The sequence below is a fragment of the Molossus molossus genome, unplaced genomic scaffold, assembly GCF_014108415.1.
Source record: "Molossus molossus isolate mMolMol1 unplaced genomic scaffold, mMolMol1.p scaffold_m16_p_9, whole genome shotgun sequence".
Classification (NCBI taxonomy): Eukaryota; Metazoa; Chordata; class Mammalia; order Chiroptera; family Molossidae; genus Molossus; species Molossus molossus.
In genome coordinates, this window is record NW_023425403.1 from 93,855,249 (window position 1) to 93,873,118 (window position 17,870).

The 17,870-nt window shown below is 47.0% G+C and overlaps 1 protein-coding gene and 1 long non-coding RNA gene across 2 annotated transcripts; both read right to left on the reverse strand.

Moving 5' to 3' along the window:
• Positions 1-1,107: 1,107 nt before the first annotated feature.
• Positions 1,108-17,398, reverse strand: LOC118622616. The gene is made up of 3 exons (XR_004958096.1): positions 17,375-17,398; positions 2,871-2,980; positions 1,108-1,384 (listed from the first exon to the last, which is right to left on the reverse strand). It is a non-coding gene; the product is annotated as an uncharacterized LOC118622616 (long non-coding RNA).
• On the reverse strand, positions 13,731-14,267 carry LOC118622614 (ferritin heavy chain-like). Its single transcript, XM_036250035.1, has one exon. The coding sequence runs from the start codon at positions 14,234-14,236 to the stop codon at positions 13,799-13,801; it is 438 nt and encodes a 145-aa protein (XP_036105928.1). The 5' UTR covers positions 14,237-14,267; the 3' UTR covers positions 13,731-13,798.
• Positions 17,399-17,870: the final 472 nt, after the last annotated feature.

A 17,870-nucleotide genomic window follows, 5' to 3' on the forward strand; every position in this document is an offset into this window, starting at 1 on the left:
ACATTCCGGCCTTTTGTTATTAAGGACTGGGGCGGAGGTCATTTCTTCCATAACTACTTCCTGCTGGAGGGGGTGCTGGGATCATAGGGAGAAGGATTTTGATAGTAGTTGACTGGAATGCAGTACTGGCCTTCTGGAACTTGAAATAGGGGTTGGGGAAAAAGGAGAAACATCTGTAACAAAAATAAATTAATTTAAAAAGTAAAAAAGAAATAGGGGTTGGTATCGGACGGATGATTGAAGAAGCATCATCTCACCAATGGACTGGTTAGCGAAGGCCCGGACACGGTTCTGGAGGAGTGAAGAAAATAGGTGTAGGATTCGGGAACCAAAAAGAAGAGCAAGAAGGAGCATTAACAGGGGTCCCACTAAAGGAAGGAGCCAAGAGGTGTAATTTAATTTTTATAACAATGAGCCCTAAGATTCTGAGAGTTGTTGCCAAATTTTTTATGCCAAATCGGCTAGTTTTTTTTTTGTTTTTTTGTTTTGTTTTGTTTTTGCTGTATCCCTAACTATACCAGACTGACTTAAGTAAAGCAGCATTCCTCTTCTATTACGAGACAGAAACCTATACTGTGTGAATAAGCAGTTAGGTAAACAAGGACATAGGCAAACCGTCTGTGAAACAGAAGAACACAGAACATAAAGGTTGATGTATACATTAAATCATAAATCAGTTGAGAAGATTTCCAGACGTAAGGACAGTCTGACATTCTGTGGCCGTCAGGGGCTAAGGCATGTATGGCACACAGACACCGCTTTAAACAAAACTTTGAAGACAGTTAACTGCATTGGAGTTCAACACCCACAACTGGGTATTGTGGTTTTCATTGAGACATAATTTTTTTTTTCTCTCCCTAAGAGTACCCTCCAGTTAAAGAGACTGTATCAAGTCTAGTTCCAGCCTGGCTTGGTTATTTGCATAAACACAAAACTATCAGTAGATCAAATTGATTTCATAGGCTTTCTCCAATTTTACTTTGCTGGAATGTTGCTCATTCATAAGGAATCTTTAGATCTAGCTCTGGTGAGCAGTTAACAGTCAGCCCCTCAGGGCAGAGAAGCCAAAGCCACAACTGCCATCAGGTGGTGCCGACATACCTGCAGATTTGGGCTGTGTTCTCAAGTCTTTGAGGTTCCCACAGATGCTGAGGTTCCTTCTCACCATCGCTCAGGAAAGTTCTCTACCTGGAAACACTGACATGAACCACTTGGCCACGCAAGGTACCAGGCCATGTCTCCAGGGGCTTTTTTGGCTTCAAAGTCCATCTTCATTCCTTACAGCTTCCTGGTGACATCCAGAGCCAGCCATGTCTCTCAGACATGACACTCCAGTCAAAGTCTTGGTTAGTAAAACCGCACTAGGAAACTGGCTTTATGTGTCCTGTTATAAAGAAATATTTCTATTGGATTCATGTAAATAAACGTATTGCCATGAAAGTAATAATACTCACTCACTAAGAGCTTCCACATTCTGGAGGGATCAGGTAAGGAGAAAAATATAAATGCCTCAATATTGCTTATGAAAGTATAATTTACTAAATGCTTTGCGAAAAGGAACAAGTTTGTTTATGTCTGGAAAACGAAAAGATTAAAAATCAGCAATATTTAAAAGAATTACAAAAACAATTATTTTCAGTTCATTTAGTCCTATAATCAAATTCTGTTTCTCCTGATTTTCTTGCCAGTACTTCCATAAATTCAGATATTTCCCAGACTTCTAGTAATGTTCATCTAGTTTAATGGGAGTAACCGAAAATTTATTCTCAGAGATATATAATTTAAAGTAAGTCAGATCTTTCAGAAGATGTAACATCTTTGCAAATGCATTATAACAAAAACAGTGACTGTTGGTAAATGACAAAAAAAAAAAAAACCTTAAAATGATATGGTATAGATTTGATTAAAATGCATTGGACAAAGAAATTTGCTTATCTTGTAACAACATTTTAAGGTAACACTCAGAATTATGAACAAAAGTATATCAGACTAAGAGATCAATGAATTTGCTCCCCACTGTCAGTTGTACCTGGGGTTCCAGTGCAGAAACGATTGGTTTTGAAAAGTCAAACACAGCTTCCTAGACCACTCCTGTATTCAGGGAGACCTTAGTCTATTGGGAAAAATTCAGCTCAGACCTAGTCTGAGGGGGGACACGGCCCTGTCCTCAGTTAGCTCAGGGTCAGAAAGGGGGGGAGGTTTTGTCTTACTAAACGGAGAGATCAATATAATGGCACCGCTTTTGACTCCGTTTTTAGTGAAGAATCAGAAACTTGAACACACGCCCTTGTGCTCTAAAACCAGAGAGCTGTCAGCAAGGGACAGGTCTGTCCTGGCTGCCCGCTTGGTCAGCTGCCCGCCTCAGCCCCTGCTCTCCTGAGACCCCTCCGCGTCCCGCGAGCCACTCAGCAGGCGGCTCCTTTCCAGAGCCATCGGTATCCCGGACACTTATATACATCACGGCTTCCAGTGAACGACTGAACTCGATGAGCAAGAGCACAGAGGGAAACGTCTACGTGCAGCCGGCCCTTCCTCGCGGCGTGGTTTAGATGACTCTGATTTATTTTCCACAATTAGCAGCTGGCCTCCTCCCAACTTCTCTCCCAGTTCTCTTTGTAGGGCCTGCTGCTGCCTGGGCACAGCCGCCTAGGGAAGCTACCTGAGGGCACCCCTTCCTCTGCTGGGATCCCCAAGCCTCCTGGTTACTGGGCTACACGCCGCTAATGATCAAAGTGTCCAGGGTCGGGGGTCCAGGTCAGCGGGCAGGGGGAGGAGAAAGGGCCCAGAAAAGGCCGGTGCGTTTGCAAGACCTTTCTGTGCGCTTCAGCTTTGGGCAAGTCATTCCAGCTCCCGGGCCTCGATTTCCTCACCTGTCCAATGGGTGTGACCAACTAGGTTAGGTGGTCCTGAGTCCCTTGCCGTTGGACTTTGATGTTCTTGCCTGCTTCCCTTTTCGTCCCACTCTGGACTCCTCTGACACCTGTCGTGACCAGAGTGAGTGGGTTAATCACTGACCGGCGGCCAAGCCAAGCTGCTGCCCCATCTGTCCTGGCCTCAGTCTGACCCTCCAGGGTCTGAGGACAGTGTGGACATGCAGGCCAGGGGAGCTGTCTGGTCGCATTGCCTAGGACCTCTGAGCCCGCCTCTGGGCCTCGCCCTGCGGGGCTCCCAGCACAGGGAGGCAGGTGCGCAGTGGAGGCCGGACACGTGTGTGCTGCACCCGCCGAGCATGTACCGAGCGCCTGCTCTGCGCCAGGCCCTGGGCTGGCAGGGGTGACACAGACCAGTGGGCACGGGCTCCCTGTGGTGCGAAGAGGCACGTGAGTGGGCTCTGCCGTCTGTCTGCCGGATTCCAACCCTGGCCTGATGCTCCCTTGGACGCTGTTCTTAGCATCTCGAAGCCTTGGTTCCTCCATCTGTAAAGTGGGGATACTAACAGTACCTCCATTACGGGGTTGTGGTGAGGATTAAATGAGTCAGTGAACGTGAAGTGTTTTGAGCCGAGGATTGGTCATTATGACTTTTATTTTATGAGCACCAACTCCTCGGGGACTGGCGTGTCATTCGGTGGGAGCTAAATCCCTTACAGGGAAGAGGACAGGTCTCTTCTGGCTTGGCCGAGGGAAGAGGATTCGTGGGAGAGTTGGTACCACAGTGAAGTCGGAAAGGTGGAGCTAAACACACTAGGTAGCAATGGGAGAGAGCATCCGGGAGGAGGGAACAGTGAGTAAGGCCTGGAGACAGGAAGGCAAAGTGTCGCGTTGAGGACACTGAAAATACCGGAGGCTACAGCACAGGGGAGATAAACTTGGAAAGTGGGCTTAAGCCAGATGAACTCCTAGACCAGAGAATGTGACCTTTATCCTGCAGGCAAAGGGGAGCCACAGATGGTTGTTGAGTGAGGGGATACTTCAGGGAGAGGAAGCTGCTGTGTTTAAATGAGGCAGCAGGTTAGTTGCCCTAAAGGAGAATAATAATGATAAGAATGATTATCAGAAGCCTTGCATTTGAAAAGTCAAACACAGCTTCCTAGACCACTCCACTTGGGTATCTATTTTCTAGATTTTTATAATAAAAGGCCAAAAGTAGGTTTACTTAAGACTTGTCTAACAACCAATGTTTTTTTAAAAATATGTTTTCATTGATTTTATTTTTATTTTTAGAGAGAAAGGGAGAGAGAGACAGAAACATCAATGTGAGAGAGAAACATCAATTGGCTACCTCCTACACACCCCTCTTTGGGGACCAAGCCCGAAACCTGGGCATGTACCCTGACCAGGAGTTGAACTGGGACCTCTCACTCCATGGGAGGATGCGCAATCCACTTAGCCACATCTCTCGGGCATAGATAGCAATCCATGTTTAACAGCTGAAATAAGTTAATTGATTTGCTCAGAGAGCTAATGTTTTTTCTTTCTATAAGGATTACCTCCCAGAAACTTGCATTTTAAAAGATGCCTCAGATAAAATTTCTCGAAGCTTCTCCTAGGACATTGGTTTCATGAAGCCAATTATCTGTAACTGAATACGGAAGGTTTGGTGAAGGTGAAAAAACTTGGGTTTAAATAGGTTCTGTAGCCACACCTCTGGCCCTGTGACAGTCATTCTTAATACCTTAAAGACTGGCAAATTTATGAACACATAACTTTCAGAAACAGGTCTTACTTCTTTTTCCATTGGAAAATACATTTACATTTTCAAGAGTCATTTTTTATATAAGATATTCATTGACAGATCTAAATCCATCCTCCAGCTTCTCTGTAATAATAAGCCAAAAGTAGGCAAACTCAGATTAATATTTCAGTATCCTGTTATTTTTAAAACCTAGATATTTGACATTTTAATCATTTAACCCAGCAAACCTCCAAAGCTTAAGTTACCAAAGACTTTGAAAAACTAGTGTGTGTGTGTGTGTGTGTGTGTATACATATATATATAGAAGGCTGGAGAAGAAACGCGTGAGATAACAGGCCCTGTGGGTTATTCCAGGGCCTGCAGCAGCTCCCAAGCCTCCAGCGGCTTGATTATTTATTTATTTATATTTCATTTATGTTCAAATAGAGCGGGAGGGAGAAAGAAAGAGAAACATCGATGTGAGAGAGACACATCGACTGGCTGCCTCCCACACAACCCCAACCAGGGCCGGGGACGAACTGCAACGGAGGTACGTGCCCTTAGCGGGAACCAAACCCAGGTCTCTGTGGTCCGCTGGCCGACGCTCTAACCGCTGCGTCAACCGGCCAGGGCCAGGGGCTTGAATTTAAAAGCACCATTTTTTTTCCCTTCTCACGAAGTGGGGCAGTGGCCCCGCTGCCACCACAGCCTGCACAGGGTTTCAGGGTGGCATGAATTTCCCCATTCTTCCCGCGGCCACTGTAGCTCCCGGACCCCAGGAGGAGGATCTACAGGCTTTAAAAGATTTATTTCATCACATTTTTCTTTTATTCTCTGGGAGGGGAGTGAGACATCCTCCCCCCCTTTGAACCATCAGTTTAGATCTTTCTAAATAGAATCTTTGTGATGTAACAACATGAAATCTTACACATAAGAAGAGATCCTATCTTATCTCAAAACAGAAACAGAAACAACATGTAAAGTAAATAAGTGAGCGCTCTCAAAAGGAAGGACTGGGACACCAGCTTCAGACTCATATCTCACACCAACCGGCACCGCGAAATGGCCCTCACAAGGTCTCCGTGGCACGAAGCCCACACAGCAGAGACAGAAGATTGATTCCCTGTGTTCATAAAATAAGGAAGGGCAAACCAAGTCCCCAACAGATAAGAACGCGAGCAAAGAACATCCAAAACCAAAGTTATGTTACAGACAGACAAGAACTCTTACTAGCGCTTAAACAGAACAAACCTATTTTCTTTTACGGGCGAAGCATGTTTGGGGCTGATGCCTTGAGAGGGAGAGCAGAGATATTCCCCGGGGAAGGTCCTGCAATCCCTGCCACGGCGTCAGCCCACCCACTGGCATCTTAATATTTATTTATTTATTTATTTATTTTTATTATTTTTTTTTTTTAATCCTCACCCGAGGATATTTTTCCATTTTTTGTACAGATAGAGTGGGAGGGAGAGAGAGGAAGGGAGAGAGAGAGAGAAACATCGACGTGAAAGGGACACATCGAGTGGCTGCCACCCGCACGACCAACCAGGGCCGGGGACAAACTGCAACCGAAGTACGTGCCCTTAGCGGGAACCGAACCTGGGTCTCTCCGGACCGCAGGCCGACGCTCTAACCGCTGAACCAAACTGGCCAGGGCCCACTGGCATCTTTAAACCAGTTAGGTAAAGTTACACAAGACAAAAACCAATACAATATTTACAAGTGCGCACAACAGACAAGCGAGAGCTTCGTGGCTTACCATGCCCTTTCGCTTGTATAGCCAGACAGATGCCCTGTACCACACAGAGCAGTGCCCTGACCCTAAACTGATCAAGCTCGGGTTCAGAGACCAGGCAAGGACCATGAGAGGTCACTTACAACCAGGAGCTAATCAGCCTCTTACCGGATGAGAGGCAACAAACAACAGAGGCCTCTCTTACAGAACCGCAGAAGTAGAGCCACATAGTGACAGAGTGCTCCAACTTTAGGTGAGAGGCACTGCATCACGCTAGGCCTCAGCCCCAGAAACACCCTGCCCAGGCAGCAAGTGGGATCCCAGCACTCACCCCAGAGGAGTCTCGCTTGTGATCCCACCAGATGCCAGAAAATGAAACTGGACAAGGAATGTTTCTGGGCTGCCTGTTACTACTTGAGCCAATTAAACAGAGACAAGGCTAAATTGTATATGGGCATGTATTCCAATATTGCCGGCAGTATGGGAGAGCAACCAGGCCATCCTGCAAACATCTGCCCTCTCCAAGTTAGACTCAGAGTCAGGGGGGTCAGGAGTAGGAGGCTTAGCATGTAAGCAAATTTGGTAGTTAGAACAGGATTGGCAGAGAGGGTCGGGATTGGAGGGTGAAGAAGGCGGGACTAAGGAATCTGATCACTTTCAGTTGTGGTGAAAGAAGTTATCTAGATCACGCCAAGTGTTGAAATCAAAAGTGCCATTTTCAGGCCATTGGGGGACTTTGGGGGCCATTATCCAATTTGTACTGTGGCCAGGCAGTATTATAATAGAAAATGAGACGCCTGGGTTTAATGTCTCCTGTGAGTCTGAACTTGTTAAGGGCCTTGAGACAACCCAAAGGCGTGGTTTGCAGTGAGGTAGACTGGGTGTTGCCCAAGCCGAATTTCTGAGAGAGGCCAATGAGTGACAAGCCACTAAGAGTGACAGCAGCCGCCGCTCTGGTCAGGCTCGTGCAGAGCGTAAGAGTAAGTGGGAGTCCTGTAAGCTGGGCCTCTGGGTTACCGGAGTCCAAGGCCAAAGGCCGTGGGGTCTCCTGGCCTTGCGCAAGGTTTTTTGAGATATGAGATGTGAGAGGTGAGTGATGAGTCACGTATGAGCAAGAGGCTGGTCACTAACCCCTAGAGAGACAGTGAGAGACATAAGACCCAAGAGTGAGTGGCAGGTCACTTACCCCAGAGAATTGGCCAGTGTTGATCAGGTGGTCGGCAGTGGAAGGGAGAGACTCCCGGTCCAGCGTCCGCGCTGGCTGGCTCGAGAGGGCACAGCCAGCCTGCCACAGCGGACACCCGTGGGACCCCCAGGTTAGCCCAAGGCAAGCTTCCACTGCCTCCTGCTCTCCGAGTGGCACACCTGAGGTGTCGGTGCCGAGTCAACGCCCACTCCCACCCACTGAACCCTCCCAGGTTTTGGCACCAAATGTTAGATCTCGGAGGGAGGAACACACAAGGCCAGAGTGATGCAGGAATAGAGTTTTATTCAGGACATCCGGAAAGTAGATGGGCTGAGTTCAAAATGGCATCACCCCCAAACTGGCCAGGGCTTGCTGCATATGAAGAGCTTTGGGAGGGCTTTCTTTTGGTGGGCACCTCGGGTATATAGGAAAACAAAGACCAGGCAAACAAGATGATGTTTGCTCAACCAAAACTGCCAAGGGTCAGGTTCCTGTACCAGTGGGGGATGGGCAGTGAACAATGAAAGGCCACATCTATAGAGGAACTCCTATAGCAGGGTGCTCTTGGGCCTAGCAAATACCCCTCCCCATATACCTGGGCACTGGGCACCCCTTATATAAAGGCCAGGAACGGAGAGGAAGCTGTGGGAGAGGACACCCATGTTATGGAAGGGAACCTCATACTACCTAGAGGGACAGTTGAATTCATCCAGTTGGGCTACGCTTGACTCGATAATTTTCTCTTGCTACCCAGCAAGTGAGAACTCAAGGTAAGATCAGATCAACTATAGCCGGAGGAATGACATTTCCTCTGCATAGGGAAGGAGGGCAGGAGGGGGAAAAAGTGGAGGCAGTGAATACATAGACTATTTTGAGGAGTTTTTTCCTTCTTTTTTTAATCCTCACCCGAGAGTACTTTTCTTTTTTTTTTTAATCTTTTTTGTTGAAGGTAGAATGTATTACAGATGTTCCACATTTTTCCCCCATTGACCCCCTCCTCCCCACTCCCGCGCCCCTCCCGCCTTTTCCCACACTATTGTCTGTGTCCATTGGTTATGTATATAAGTTCTTTGGTTTACTTCTTCCCACCCCCCCAACCCTTTTCCCTTTGAGGTTTGTCAGTCTAGCAATGAATTTGTACTTCTTAATCCCTTCACCTTTTTCACCCATTCCCCCAACCCCCTTCCCAACTGGCAACCAACAAAATGTTCTCTGTATCTATGAGAATGTTTCTGTTCTACCTGTGCATTTTGTTTGTAGATTCCATTGTTGATAGATATGTATTCATTGCCATTTTGTTTGTTCATATATTTTATCTTTTTCTTCAAAAAGACCCTTCATCCTTTCATATAATAATTGTTTGGTGGTGATGAACTCCTTTAACTTTTTCTTGTCTGGGAAAGTCTTTATATGGCCATCGATTCTAAATGACAGCTTTGCAGAATAGAGTAATCTTGGTTGTAGGTTCTTGCTTTTCATCACTCTGAATATTTCTTGCCACTCCCTGCTGGCCTGCAAAGTTTCTTTTGAGAAATCAGCTGACAGCCTTATGGGAACTCCCTTGTAGGTGACTAGCTGCCTTTCTCTTGCTGCTTTTAAGATTCTCTTTGTCTTGAACCTTTTGCATTTTGATGATGATGTGTCTTGGTGTGGGCCTCTTGGGGTTCATCTTGTTTGGGACTCTCTGTGTTTCCTGGACTTGGATGTCTGCTTCCTTCACCAAGTTAGGAAAGTTTTTTGCCATTATTGTTTCAAACAGGTTTTCAATTTCTTGCTCTCTCTCTTCTCCTTCTGGCACCCCCAAGATGCGAATGTTGGCACGCTTGAAGTTGTCCCAGAGGCTCCTTACACTATCCTCATTTTTTTGGATTCGTTTTTCTTTTTGCTGTTCTGATTGGGCGTTTTTTGCTTCCTTATATTCCAAATCGATGGTTTGCTTCTTGGATTTACGTACTCTACTATTGAATCTGTGTAAATTATTCTTTATTTCAGTCAATGCCTCCTTCATTTCTGACTGTGCATCCATCATTTCTGACTGGCCCTTTTTTATGCTCTTGAGGCCCTCACTAAGTTCACTGAGGTTCTCACTGAGTTCATTGAGCATCCTTATAAGCAGTATTTTGAACTCAGCATCTGTTAGGTTGCTTATCTCCATTTCGCTTAGTTCTTTTCTTGGGGTTTTATTCTCTTCTTTCATTTGGTGTTATAACCCAGTAATTCTCCATCTGCTAGAAGAAGGAACCTCTCCTGGGTTCCTTAAACCCGAGTTGTTTTTGCAGAAAATCTTGAAGAGGAAGGTATGCATCAGCCATGACCATGAGCTTAACTAATCAGGAGATGCCAGATGGGACAATGAGGCATTCAAGGCTGGGGTCTAGTAAATGTTAAGAAATATAAAATAAACAACTTGTGCAGTTACTAACTGCTGATATCTGCTTCTGTACACGTAGCTTGCTTGCTCTGCTAAACTCTTGGGTAACCCCTGTCCTATATAAGCAACCTCCCCCTGAGCTCGGGGCTGCAGTTCTCCTCTGTGTAGGTTGGCTGCAGTCCCTGTGCAGCTAATAAAGCTCCTAATATTCAAAATTACTTGATGTCTGAGTGAGGATGACTCTCCTGGGTTACAACATTTGGAGGCCCCAGCGAAATCAACCGCGAGGTCCCCTTTTCTGTGGGGTCGACCTCCTCAGACTATGCGGAGGGCTGCCTCCTCACCCTCCGCACCTACATTTGTTCTGGCTTTCGATTCGGTTAATTCGGATTAGGACTACGGCCTCGAGGATCTGGGTAAGGGATTTCCCCTTCCGTCTGTTTCGGTAGCTCTGGAGCGATCTGGGATTGTTGTGGGCGGGACGCTGCTTAACCACACTTCCCCCTCAGGGTTGGGACTCCGACTCCTGACCTGGGAAACCAGTCGGTTTCCATCTGGCACTTTCGGGTGCGTCTGTTCTGAAATTGGTACCAGTCGGTTTTAATCTGGCACTTTTGGGTGCGTCTGTTCTGAAATTATTTTGTGTCTTGACCGCGGTTGTGTCTATTTGTGTTCCGTGTTCTCTGCTGCTCTAACTGTTTTGCTTTCAGTAGGATGAGACAAGGAAATTCTTCCCCCAGACTCCCCTGGAATGTGTGCTTGCTAACTTTTCTGATTGCTTTAAGCGCTCCTGTGACTATGAAAAAGCCTGCGATCCTGGTTTCCTGAGAACACTCTGTGAACTTGAGTAGCCTGCCTAAGGGGTTAATTGGCCACCCGAAGGTAGTTTCAATTTGCAATTGGCTTTTATAGTCCATCAAAAAAATATACAGAAGCCTTGGTCACCTGGAACAAATGCCATATATTGATATTTGGATTGATATAACTACTGACACCCAATTATATTACGAAATGTCAGTATCCAGAGGTTCAAATGAAAGGAAAAATGGTTTTGTTAATAATGCCTCAGCCTGCCCTGAAGGACAGTTAACTCCTCCCAGCCCCCAAGGAAATTCTATCTAATCCTTCAGAACCCCTCTTGAGGATATACTAAAATGTTAATTAACCTGAGTTTGCCTACTTTGGGTTCTTATTACAGAAAAGCTAGAAGATAAATTTGGATCTGTTAATGATCTAACCCAATGTCTAAATAGATATAGATGTATTTGGATGTACTGGCTTCTTTGTAGTGAGGTCTCAATGCCTCTCTGCAAGGCTTATTAACATTCTCAGAGGCAAACTGTTTAACCATTGAAGTGCCAGCCCAGTCCAGCTGCAGAAAGGGGCATATTCTTTCCATACCAGCCTGGGATGCTCCTCTGCAGTGGGTTTGGTAGCAGCTAGTTTCCAACAAGCTTCTCTGAACTTTAGGGAATTAAATATAGGGATCCCAGGCATGGGTGCAAAGTGCTCTTAGAGAGTTAAAAAAACACTCTGCCCCGCATAAACATATGTGTTAGTATGTTGCTCCCTTTTCCTGCATCCTTTTGTAAACCTGGGGTCAGGGGAAATGTTCCCATTCCTCTGACTGTGGTAGGACCCAAATACTGTTGGGGGAAGGGCTTCCTTAGACACTTTTCACCGTGTTCTTCTGTTAGGCCTATTGGCCCAATTGGCTGAATTAACAAAGGTAGTAGTAGCAGACTTAAGGGAAACAGGGCACACGGAATAGGGTCACCCTAGGAAGGGAAACATGAGGAAGGGTCAGGATAGCAGGCCTAGGTCCCGATTAGGAATAGAAAACACAAGGGCGAAGTAGAGGAACAAAATGAAAAGCCGTCTTTAATTTAGGAAAATGACAGGGCTAGGGTTCCTTCCAGCTGAGCCCTCTGGAGCCCAGAATAATACAAGACAATAGGGGACAAACTAGTTCGTTTCCTGGTAGATACTGGTGCAGCAGACTCAGTCCTGACCGAGCCAATGGGACCCTAACCTACCCCTAGACTTCAAAGAGGACTATAGACCTTGGGAAAAATACTGTGACTCATTTGTTTCTGTTCCTGCCGGAATGCCCATATTCCCTACTCGAACGTGATCTCCTCCAGAGATCATTCAATTGCTGGCCACTGCCACTCCAGGCCAGCCCTCGCATCAAGTTCCCCAGGATATTGCCATCAATCCTGCCAGCCTGCCTCCAGATGATGACCCGGAGAAACCTCTGCAGGATGGCCTGGGGGAAATCGGCACTGCAGACGGCTGCCCAGACCTCAAGGATGACCCACTGCCATCATCAGATGAGGTATTGTTCACGGACGGGAGCAGCTATGTCCAGGAAGATATAAGGTATGCCAGGGCAGCAATAGTAACTCTGGACCGTATTATTTGGTCTCAGTCATTAAACAGAGGAACTTCAGCCCAAGGGGCTGAACTCATAGCCCTAATCCAGGCTCTCTGATGAGACAAGGGGAAACCGTGGTGCAAATAAGGAAGCTCGACAGATGGCCCTAAAACCAGTGGGGACCTCTCCAGATATCAGTCACCTTGCCAAACCCAAGTTTGCCTCTGACTCCTACTTACATTGGGTCAGAAAATAACTTAGCCAAGCAGAAACAAGCCACGAAGAAAAGCAACGGATGGTAGATACTGTCAGATGGGAGGTTGTTAGTCCCAGAGGCTCTAGGTCGGACTTTGGTCAACCAGCTGCACCAGACTACCCAGTTAGGTTGCACCAAGCTTACTGAACTCCAGTAAGGTCACAGGGCATAGGAGAAGGCAGAGGGAAGCAGGGATGTGTAGGTCTAAGTAAGGGAGAGGAGGAGAAAAGCTAGGGGATGTGCAGACAATATATAGATTAAACAAGCTCTCAGGTTCACGTCAGGGGGACTAAGAAAGTCGCAGAGGGTCTGTGTAAATTGAAGAAGGATTATATAAGTCGTAGAGGGTCTATCAGCAAGCTGAAGAAGGATTATAGACAGGGAAGAAATAAAAAGAGAAAGATTATACAGAGGTAATAAAAAGATAAGGAAGGATAAAAGAAAGGGACATACATATTACAGGAAGACAGGACAGTGGAGGAATACTCAGGAAGGGAAGAAGCTAGGACACTGAGAGGGGAGAGCTTGCCCCTAGTAATAGAATAACAGTCTGGGATATAATAAAGGGAAAAACAGATTTAGGCTACTCCTGACCCTTAGATCAGACAATGGCTCCACCTTGATAGCAAAAATATCACAGGATATCTCTAAGGGGTTAAATATAAATTAGAAGCTCCATTGTGCTTACCACGCAAAGAGTTCCAGGCAGGTAGAGCGCATGAACAGGACCTTAAAGGAAACCTTAACCAAATTTACTTTAGAAACCGGTGAAAACTGGACCACTCTGCTCCCCCTCACCCTCTTACAGTTCTTACAGGCTCTGCAGTCTGCCCAGAAGGCCATCCATAAACAAATCTGTGATGCCCTGCCTGTGCCCACCTCAAACCCTGTGCACCCTTTCCAGCTCAGGGATTCAGTATAGGTAAAGAAATTCACCGCCCAGGGACTAACTCTAGCCTGGAAGGGACCATACACTGTCATCCTGCCCGCACCAATGGCTGTCAAGGTCAATGGCGGAATAGACACTGCAGGCCTCTCCAGATCTTTAAAAACGAGACTCTTGCATTTATCAGGACTCTAATATTTTTTTTGGGGGGGGGGTACCAAATTACTTTATTTGAAGGAATGGTACAAGTGAAAAGATGTAAGTGGATGATTTGGTACAAGTTATAGAAAAGGTAAAGGTAACTCCAACATGCACGTACTGCTTTGGTGACCAGGGAAGTCACCCCCCTGGCTATGGGAAGCCAGCCTAAGGCTTAGCTCTCGTCACTGTCTCCCAGGGTGTGCTTGTCAAAGAGATACTCTGCCAGGCCAGCTTCAGGGGCCCCCATTCTGCACAAGTTGTTTACGTGGTCACCCAGTTCTTTGATGGATTTCACCTGCTCATTCAGGTAGTGAGTTTCAAGGAAGTCACACAAGTGAGGGTCATTTTTGTCAGTGGCCAGTTTGTGCAAGTCCAGTAGTGACTGATTCACATTTTTTTCCAAGTGCAGTGCATGCTCCATCGCATTCAGCCCACTCTCCCAGTCGTCACAGTCTGGTTTCCTGACATCCTGGAGGAAGATTCGGCCACCTCGTTGGTTCTGCAGCTTCATCAGTTTCTCAGCATGTTCCCTCTCTTCATGAGATTGGTGAAGAAAATATTTGGCAAAGTTCTTCAAAGCCACATCATCGCGGTCAAAGTAGTAAGACATGGACAGGTAGACATAGGAAGTTTAGAGCTCCAGGTTGATCTGGGGTTGACGGCGGCCTCCGAGTCCTGGTGGTAGTTCTGGGGCACCTGCGAGGTGGACGCGGTGGACGTCATGGCGGGCGGCTAAGGAGGGGCGGCTGCGCGGTGCTGGAGCGGGGCCTTGGGGGATGTCCGAAGCGCAGTGAGGAGGTGGCCGAAGGCGGTCAGGTGGCTGGGGGGGATGGGTCGAGCGCCGGGTTCCATCCAAGCACTGTTGAAGCAGGAAACCACGGCGACTCTCCGCGAAGACTGTCAGGACTCTAATATTTTTTATTGTAACTGTACAGGGGAATCTTTATAAATCTAGACCCCAATAGAACTGGGAACTTAGAAATGGAATATTAGGGGAAATCTTAAAAATGTCACCACAAAGGGGATGTAATAACTCCATTCTGATCCTCAATTACTACACGTACACACCCTAGCAGACCTTCTTTGTAAACTAAGGGCCTTGAGAAACCCAAAGAAAAATAGAAAGATAAGGGGTTAATTGTTGTAACCCAGGAGAGTCATCCTCACTCAGACATCCAGTAATTTTGAATATTAGGAGCTTTATTACCTGCGCAGGGACTGCAGCCAACCTACACAGAGGAGAACTGCAGCCCCGAGCTCAGGGGGAGGGTTGCTTATATAGGACAGGGGTCATTCAAGAGTTTAGCAGAGCAAGCAAGCTGCGTGTACAGAAGCAGATATCAGCAGTTAGTAACTGCACAAGTTGTTTGTTTTATATTTTTTAACATTTACTAAACTCTAGCCTTGAATGCCTCAGCGTCCCGTCTGGCATCTCCTGATTAGTTAAGCTCATGGTCATGGCTGATCCATCTCTTCAAGAATTTTTGCAAAAACAACTTGGTCTCAAGGAACCCGGGAGAGGTTCCTTCTTCTAGCAGATGGGGAATTACTGGGTTATAACATTCCCCACTGGTTTTATGCACAGATCAAATCTTTGATCTAATGGCAACTTTTGGTAATGAGATGCCAGGACTAATAATTTGATAGATTGGACCCTCTCTCTTATGAAAGCTATTAATTTGTTTATCATTATAAGTCTACAGAAATAGTCCTAGAAATAGGAGTATGAGGGGGCCCGCTAGAGAAGAGTAGTGAGCCAGGGGGACCAGTTATAAAGGCCTTCGAATTTGCTATTAGAGGCCTCTTCGCTTCTGGCCTGCGAGGTGCTTCCTAAGAACCTGAATATTTTTTTTGATGACTCCTATCTATTGGCTAATTCAGCCAATTGGGCCAATAGGCCTAACAAGAGAACACGGTGAAATGTGTCTAAGGAAGCCCTTCCCCCAATAGTACCATAGTCAGAGGAATGGGAACATTTCCCCTGACCCCAGGTTTATAAAAAGATGCAGGAAAGGGGAGCAATATCCTAACACATATGTTTATGCGGGGCAGAGTGTTTTTTAACTCTCCAAGAGCATTTTGTACCCGTGCCTGGGATCCCTATATTTAATTCCCTAAAGTTCAGAGAAGCCTGTTGGAAATTAGCTGTTACCAAACCTGCTGCAGAGGAGCAGCCCAGGCTGGCATTGAAAGCATTAACAGATCCAAATTCATCTTCTAGCTTTTCTGTAATAAGAACCCAAAGTAGGCAAACTCAGGTTAATTAACATTTTAGTCTATCCTCAAGAGGGGTCCTGAAGGACAAGATAGAATTTCCTCTGGGGCTGGGAGGAGTTAACTGTCCTTCAGGGCAGGCGGAGGCATTGTTAGCAAAACTGTTTTTTTCCTTTCATTTGAACCTCTGGACACTGATATTTCTAATCCAAATATCAATGTATACCTTTGATCAGGGTGGGGAACCCCGTACATAACGGACCGCATAGCAAACAAAAGACTCAAGTCAAAAGACCCTTCAGATGGCTAATTAACTTGGAATGTTGGCCACTCCAATTCACAGAGGGTCCGGAGGACCCCAGGATCGGCTGGTGTTCTGTAGCCTTGGGATCTCCTGGAAAAGTCAGAAAAGTTAGCAAGAATGCATTCAAGGGGGGTACGGGGCGTTGACGGTCCTTGTCCCAACCGAAAGCAAAACAGTTAGAGCAGCAGAGAACATGGAACATAAATAGACAGACAACCGCGGTCAAAACATAAAATACTAATTTCAGAACAGATGCACCCGAAAGTGCCAGATGGAAACCCACCGGTTTCCTGCACCCGAAAGTGCCAGACGCACCCGAAAGTGCCAGATGGAAACCCACCGGTTTCCTGCACCCGAAAGTGCCAGACGCACCCGAAAGTGCCAGATGGAAACCCACCGGTTTCCTGCACCTGAAAGTGCCAGATGCACCCAAAAGTGCCAGATGCACCCGAAAGTGCCAGATTGAAACCCACTGGTTTCCTGCACCCGAAAGTGCCAGATGCACCCAAAAGTGCCAGATGGAAACCCACCGGTTTCCTGCACCCGAAAGTGCCAGACGCACCCGAAAGTGCCAGATGCACCCGAAAGTGCCAGATGGAAACCCACCGGTTTCCTGCACCTGAAAGTGCCAGATGCACCCAAAAGTGCCAGATGCACCCGAAAGTGCCAGATTGAAACCCACTGGTTTCCTGCACCCGAAAGTGCCAGATGCACCCAAAAGTGCCAGATGGAAACCCACCGGTTTCCTGCACCCGAAAGTGCCAGACGCACCCGAAAGTGCCAGATGCACCCGAAAGTGCCAGATGGAAACCCACCGGTTTCCTGCACCCGAAAGTGCCAGATGCACCCGAAAGTGCCAGATGGAAACCCACCGGGTCTCCTGCACCCGAAAATGCCAGACGCACCCGAAAGTGCCAGATGCACCCGAAAGTGCCAGATGGAAACCCACCGGATCTCCTGCACCCAAAAGTGCCAGACGCACCCGAAAGTGCCAGATGGAAACCCACCGGGCTTCCTGCACCCGAAAGTGCCAGACGCACCCGAAAGTGCCAGATTAAAACAGATTGGTACCAATTTCAGAACAGATGGAAACCCACCGGTTTCCCAGGTCAGGAGTCGGCGTCCCGACCCTGAGGGGGAAGTGCGGTTGAGCGGCGTCCCGCCCGCAACAATCCCAGAACGCTCCGGAGCTACCGAAACAGAAAACAGATGGAAGGGGAAATCCCTTACCCAGATCCTTGAGGCAGAAGTCTTAGTCCGAATTAGCCGAATCAAAAGCCAGAACAAATGTAGGTGCAGAGGGCGAGGAGGCAGCCCTCCGTAGTCTGAGGAGGTCGACCCCACAGAAAAGGGGGACCTCGCGGTTGATCTCGCTGGGGCCTCCAAATGTTGTAACCCAGGAGAGTCATCCTCACTCAGACATCAAGTAATTTTGAATATTAGGAGCTTTATTACCTGCGCAGGGACTGCAGCCAACCTACACAGAGGAGAACTGCAGCCCCGAGCTCAGGGGGAGGGTTGCTTATATAGGACAGGGGTTACTCAAGAGTTTAGCAGAGCAAGCAAGCTGCGTGTACAGAAGCAGATATCAGCAGTTAGTAACTGCACAAGTTGTTTGTTTTATATTTTTTAACATTTACTAAACTCTAGCCTTGAATGCCTCAGCGTCCCGTCTGGCATCTCCTGATTAGTTAAGCTCATGGTCATGGCTGATCCATCTCTTCAA

Excerpts from the sequence above, each read along its gene's own strand:
- LOC118622614 (XM_036250035.1), bottom strand. The coding sequence starts at position 14,236 with ATGTCTTACTACTTTGACCGCGATGATGTGGCTTTGAAGAACTTTGCC.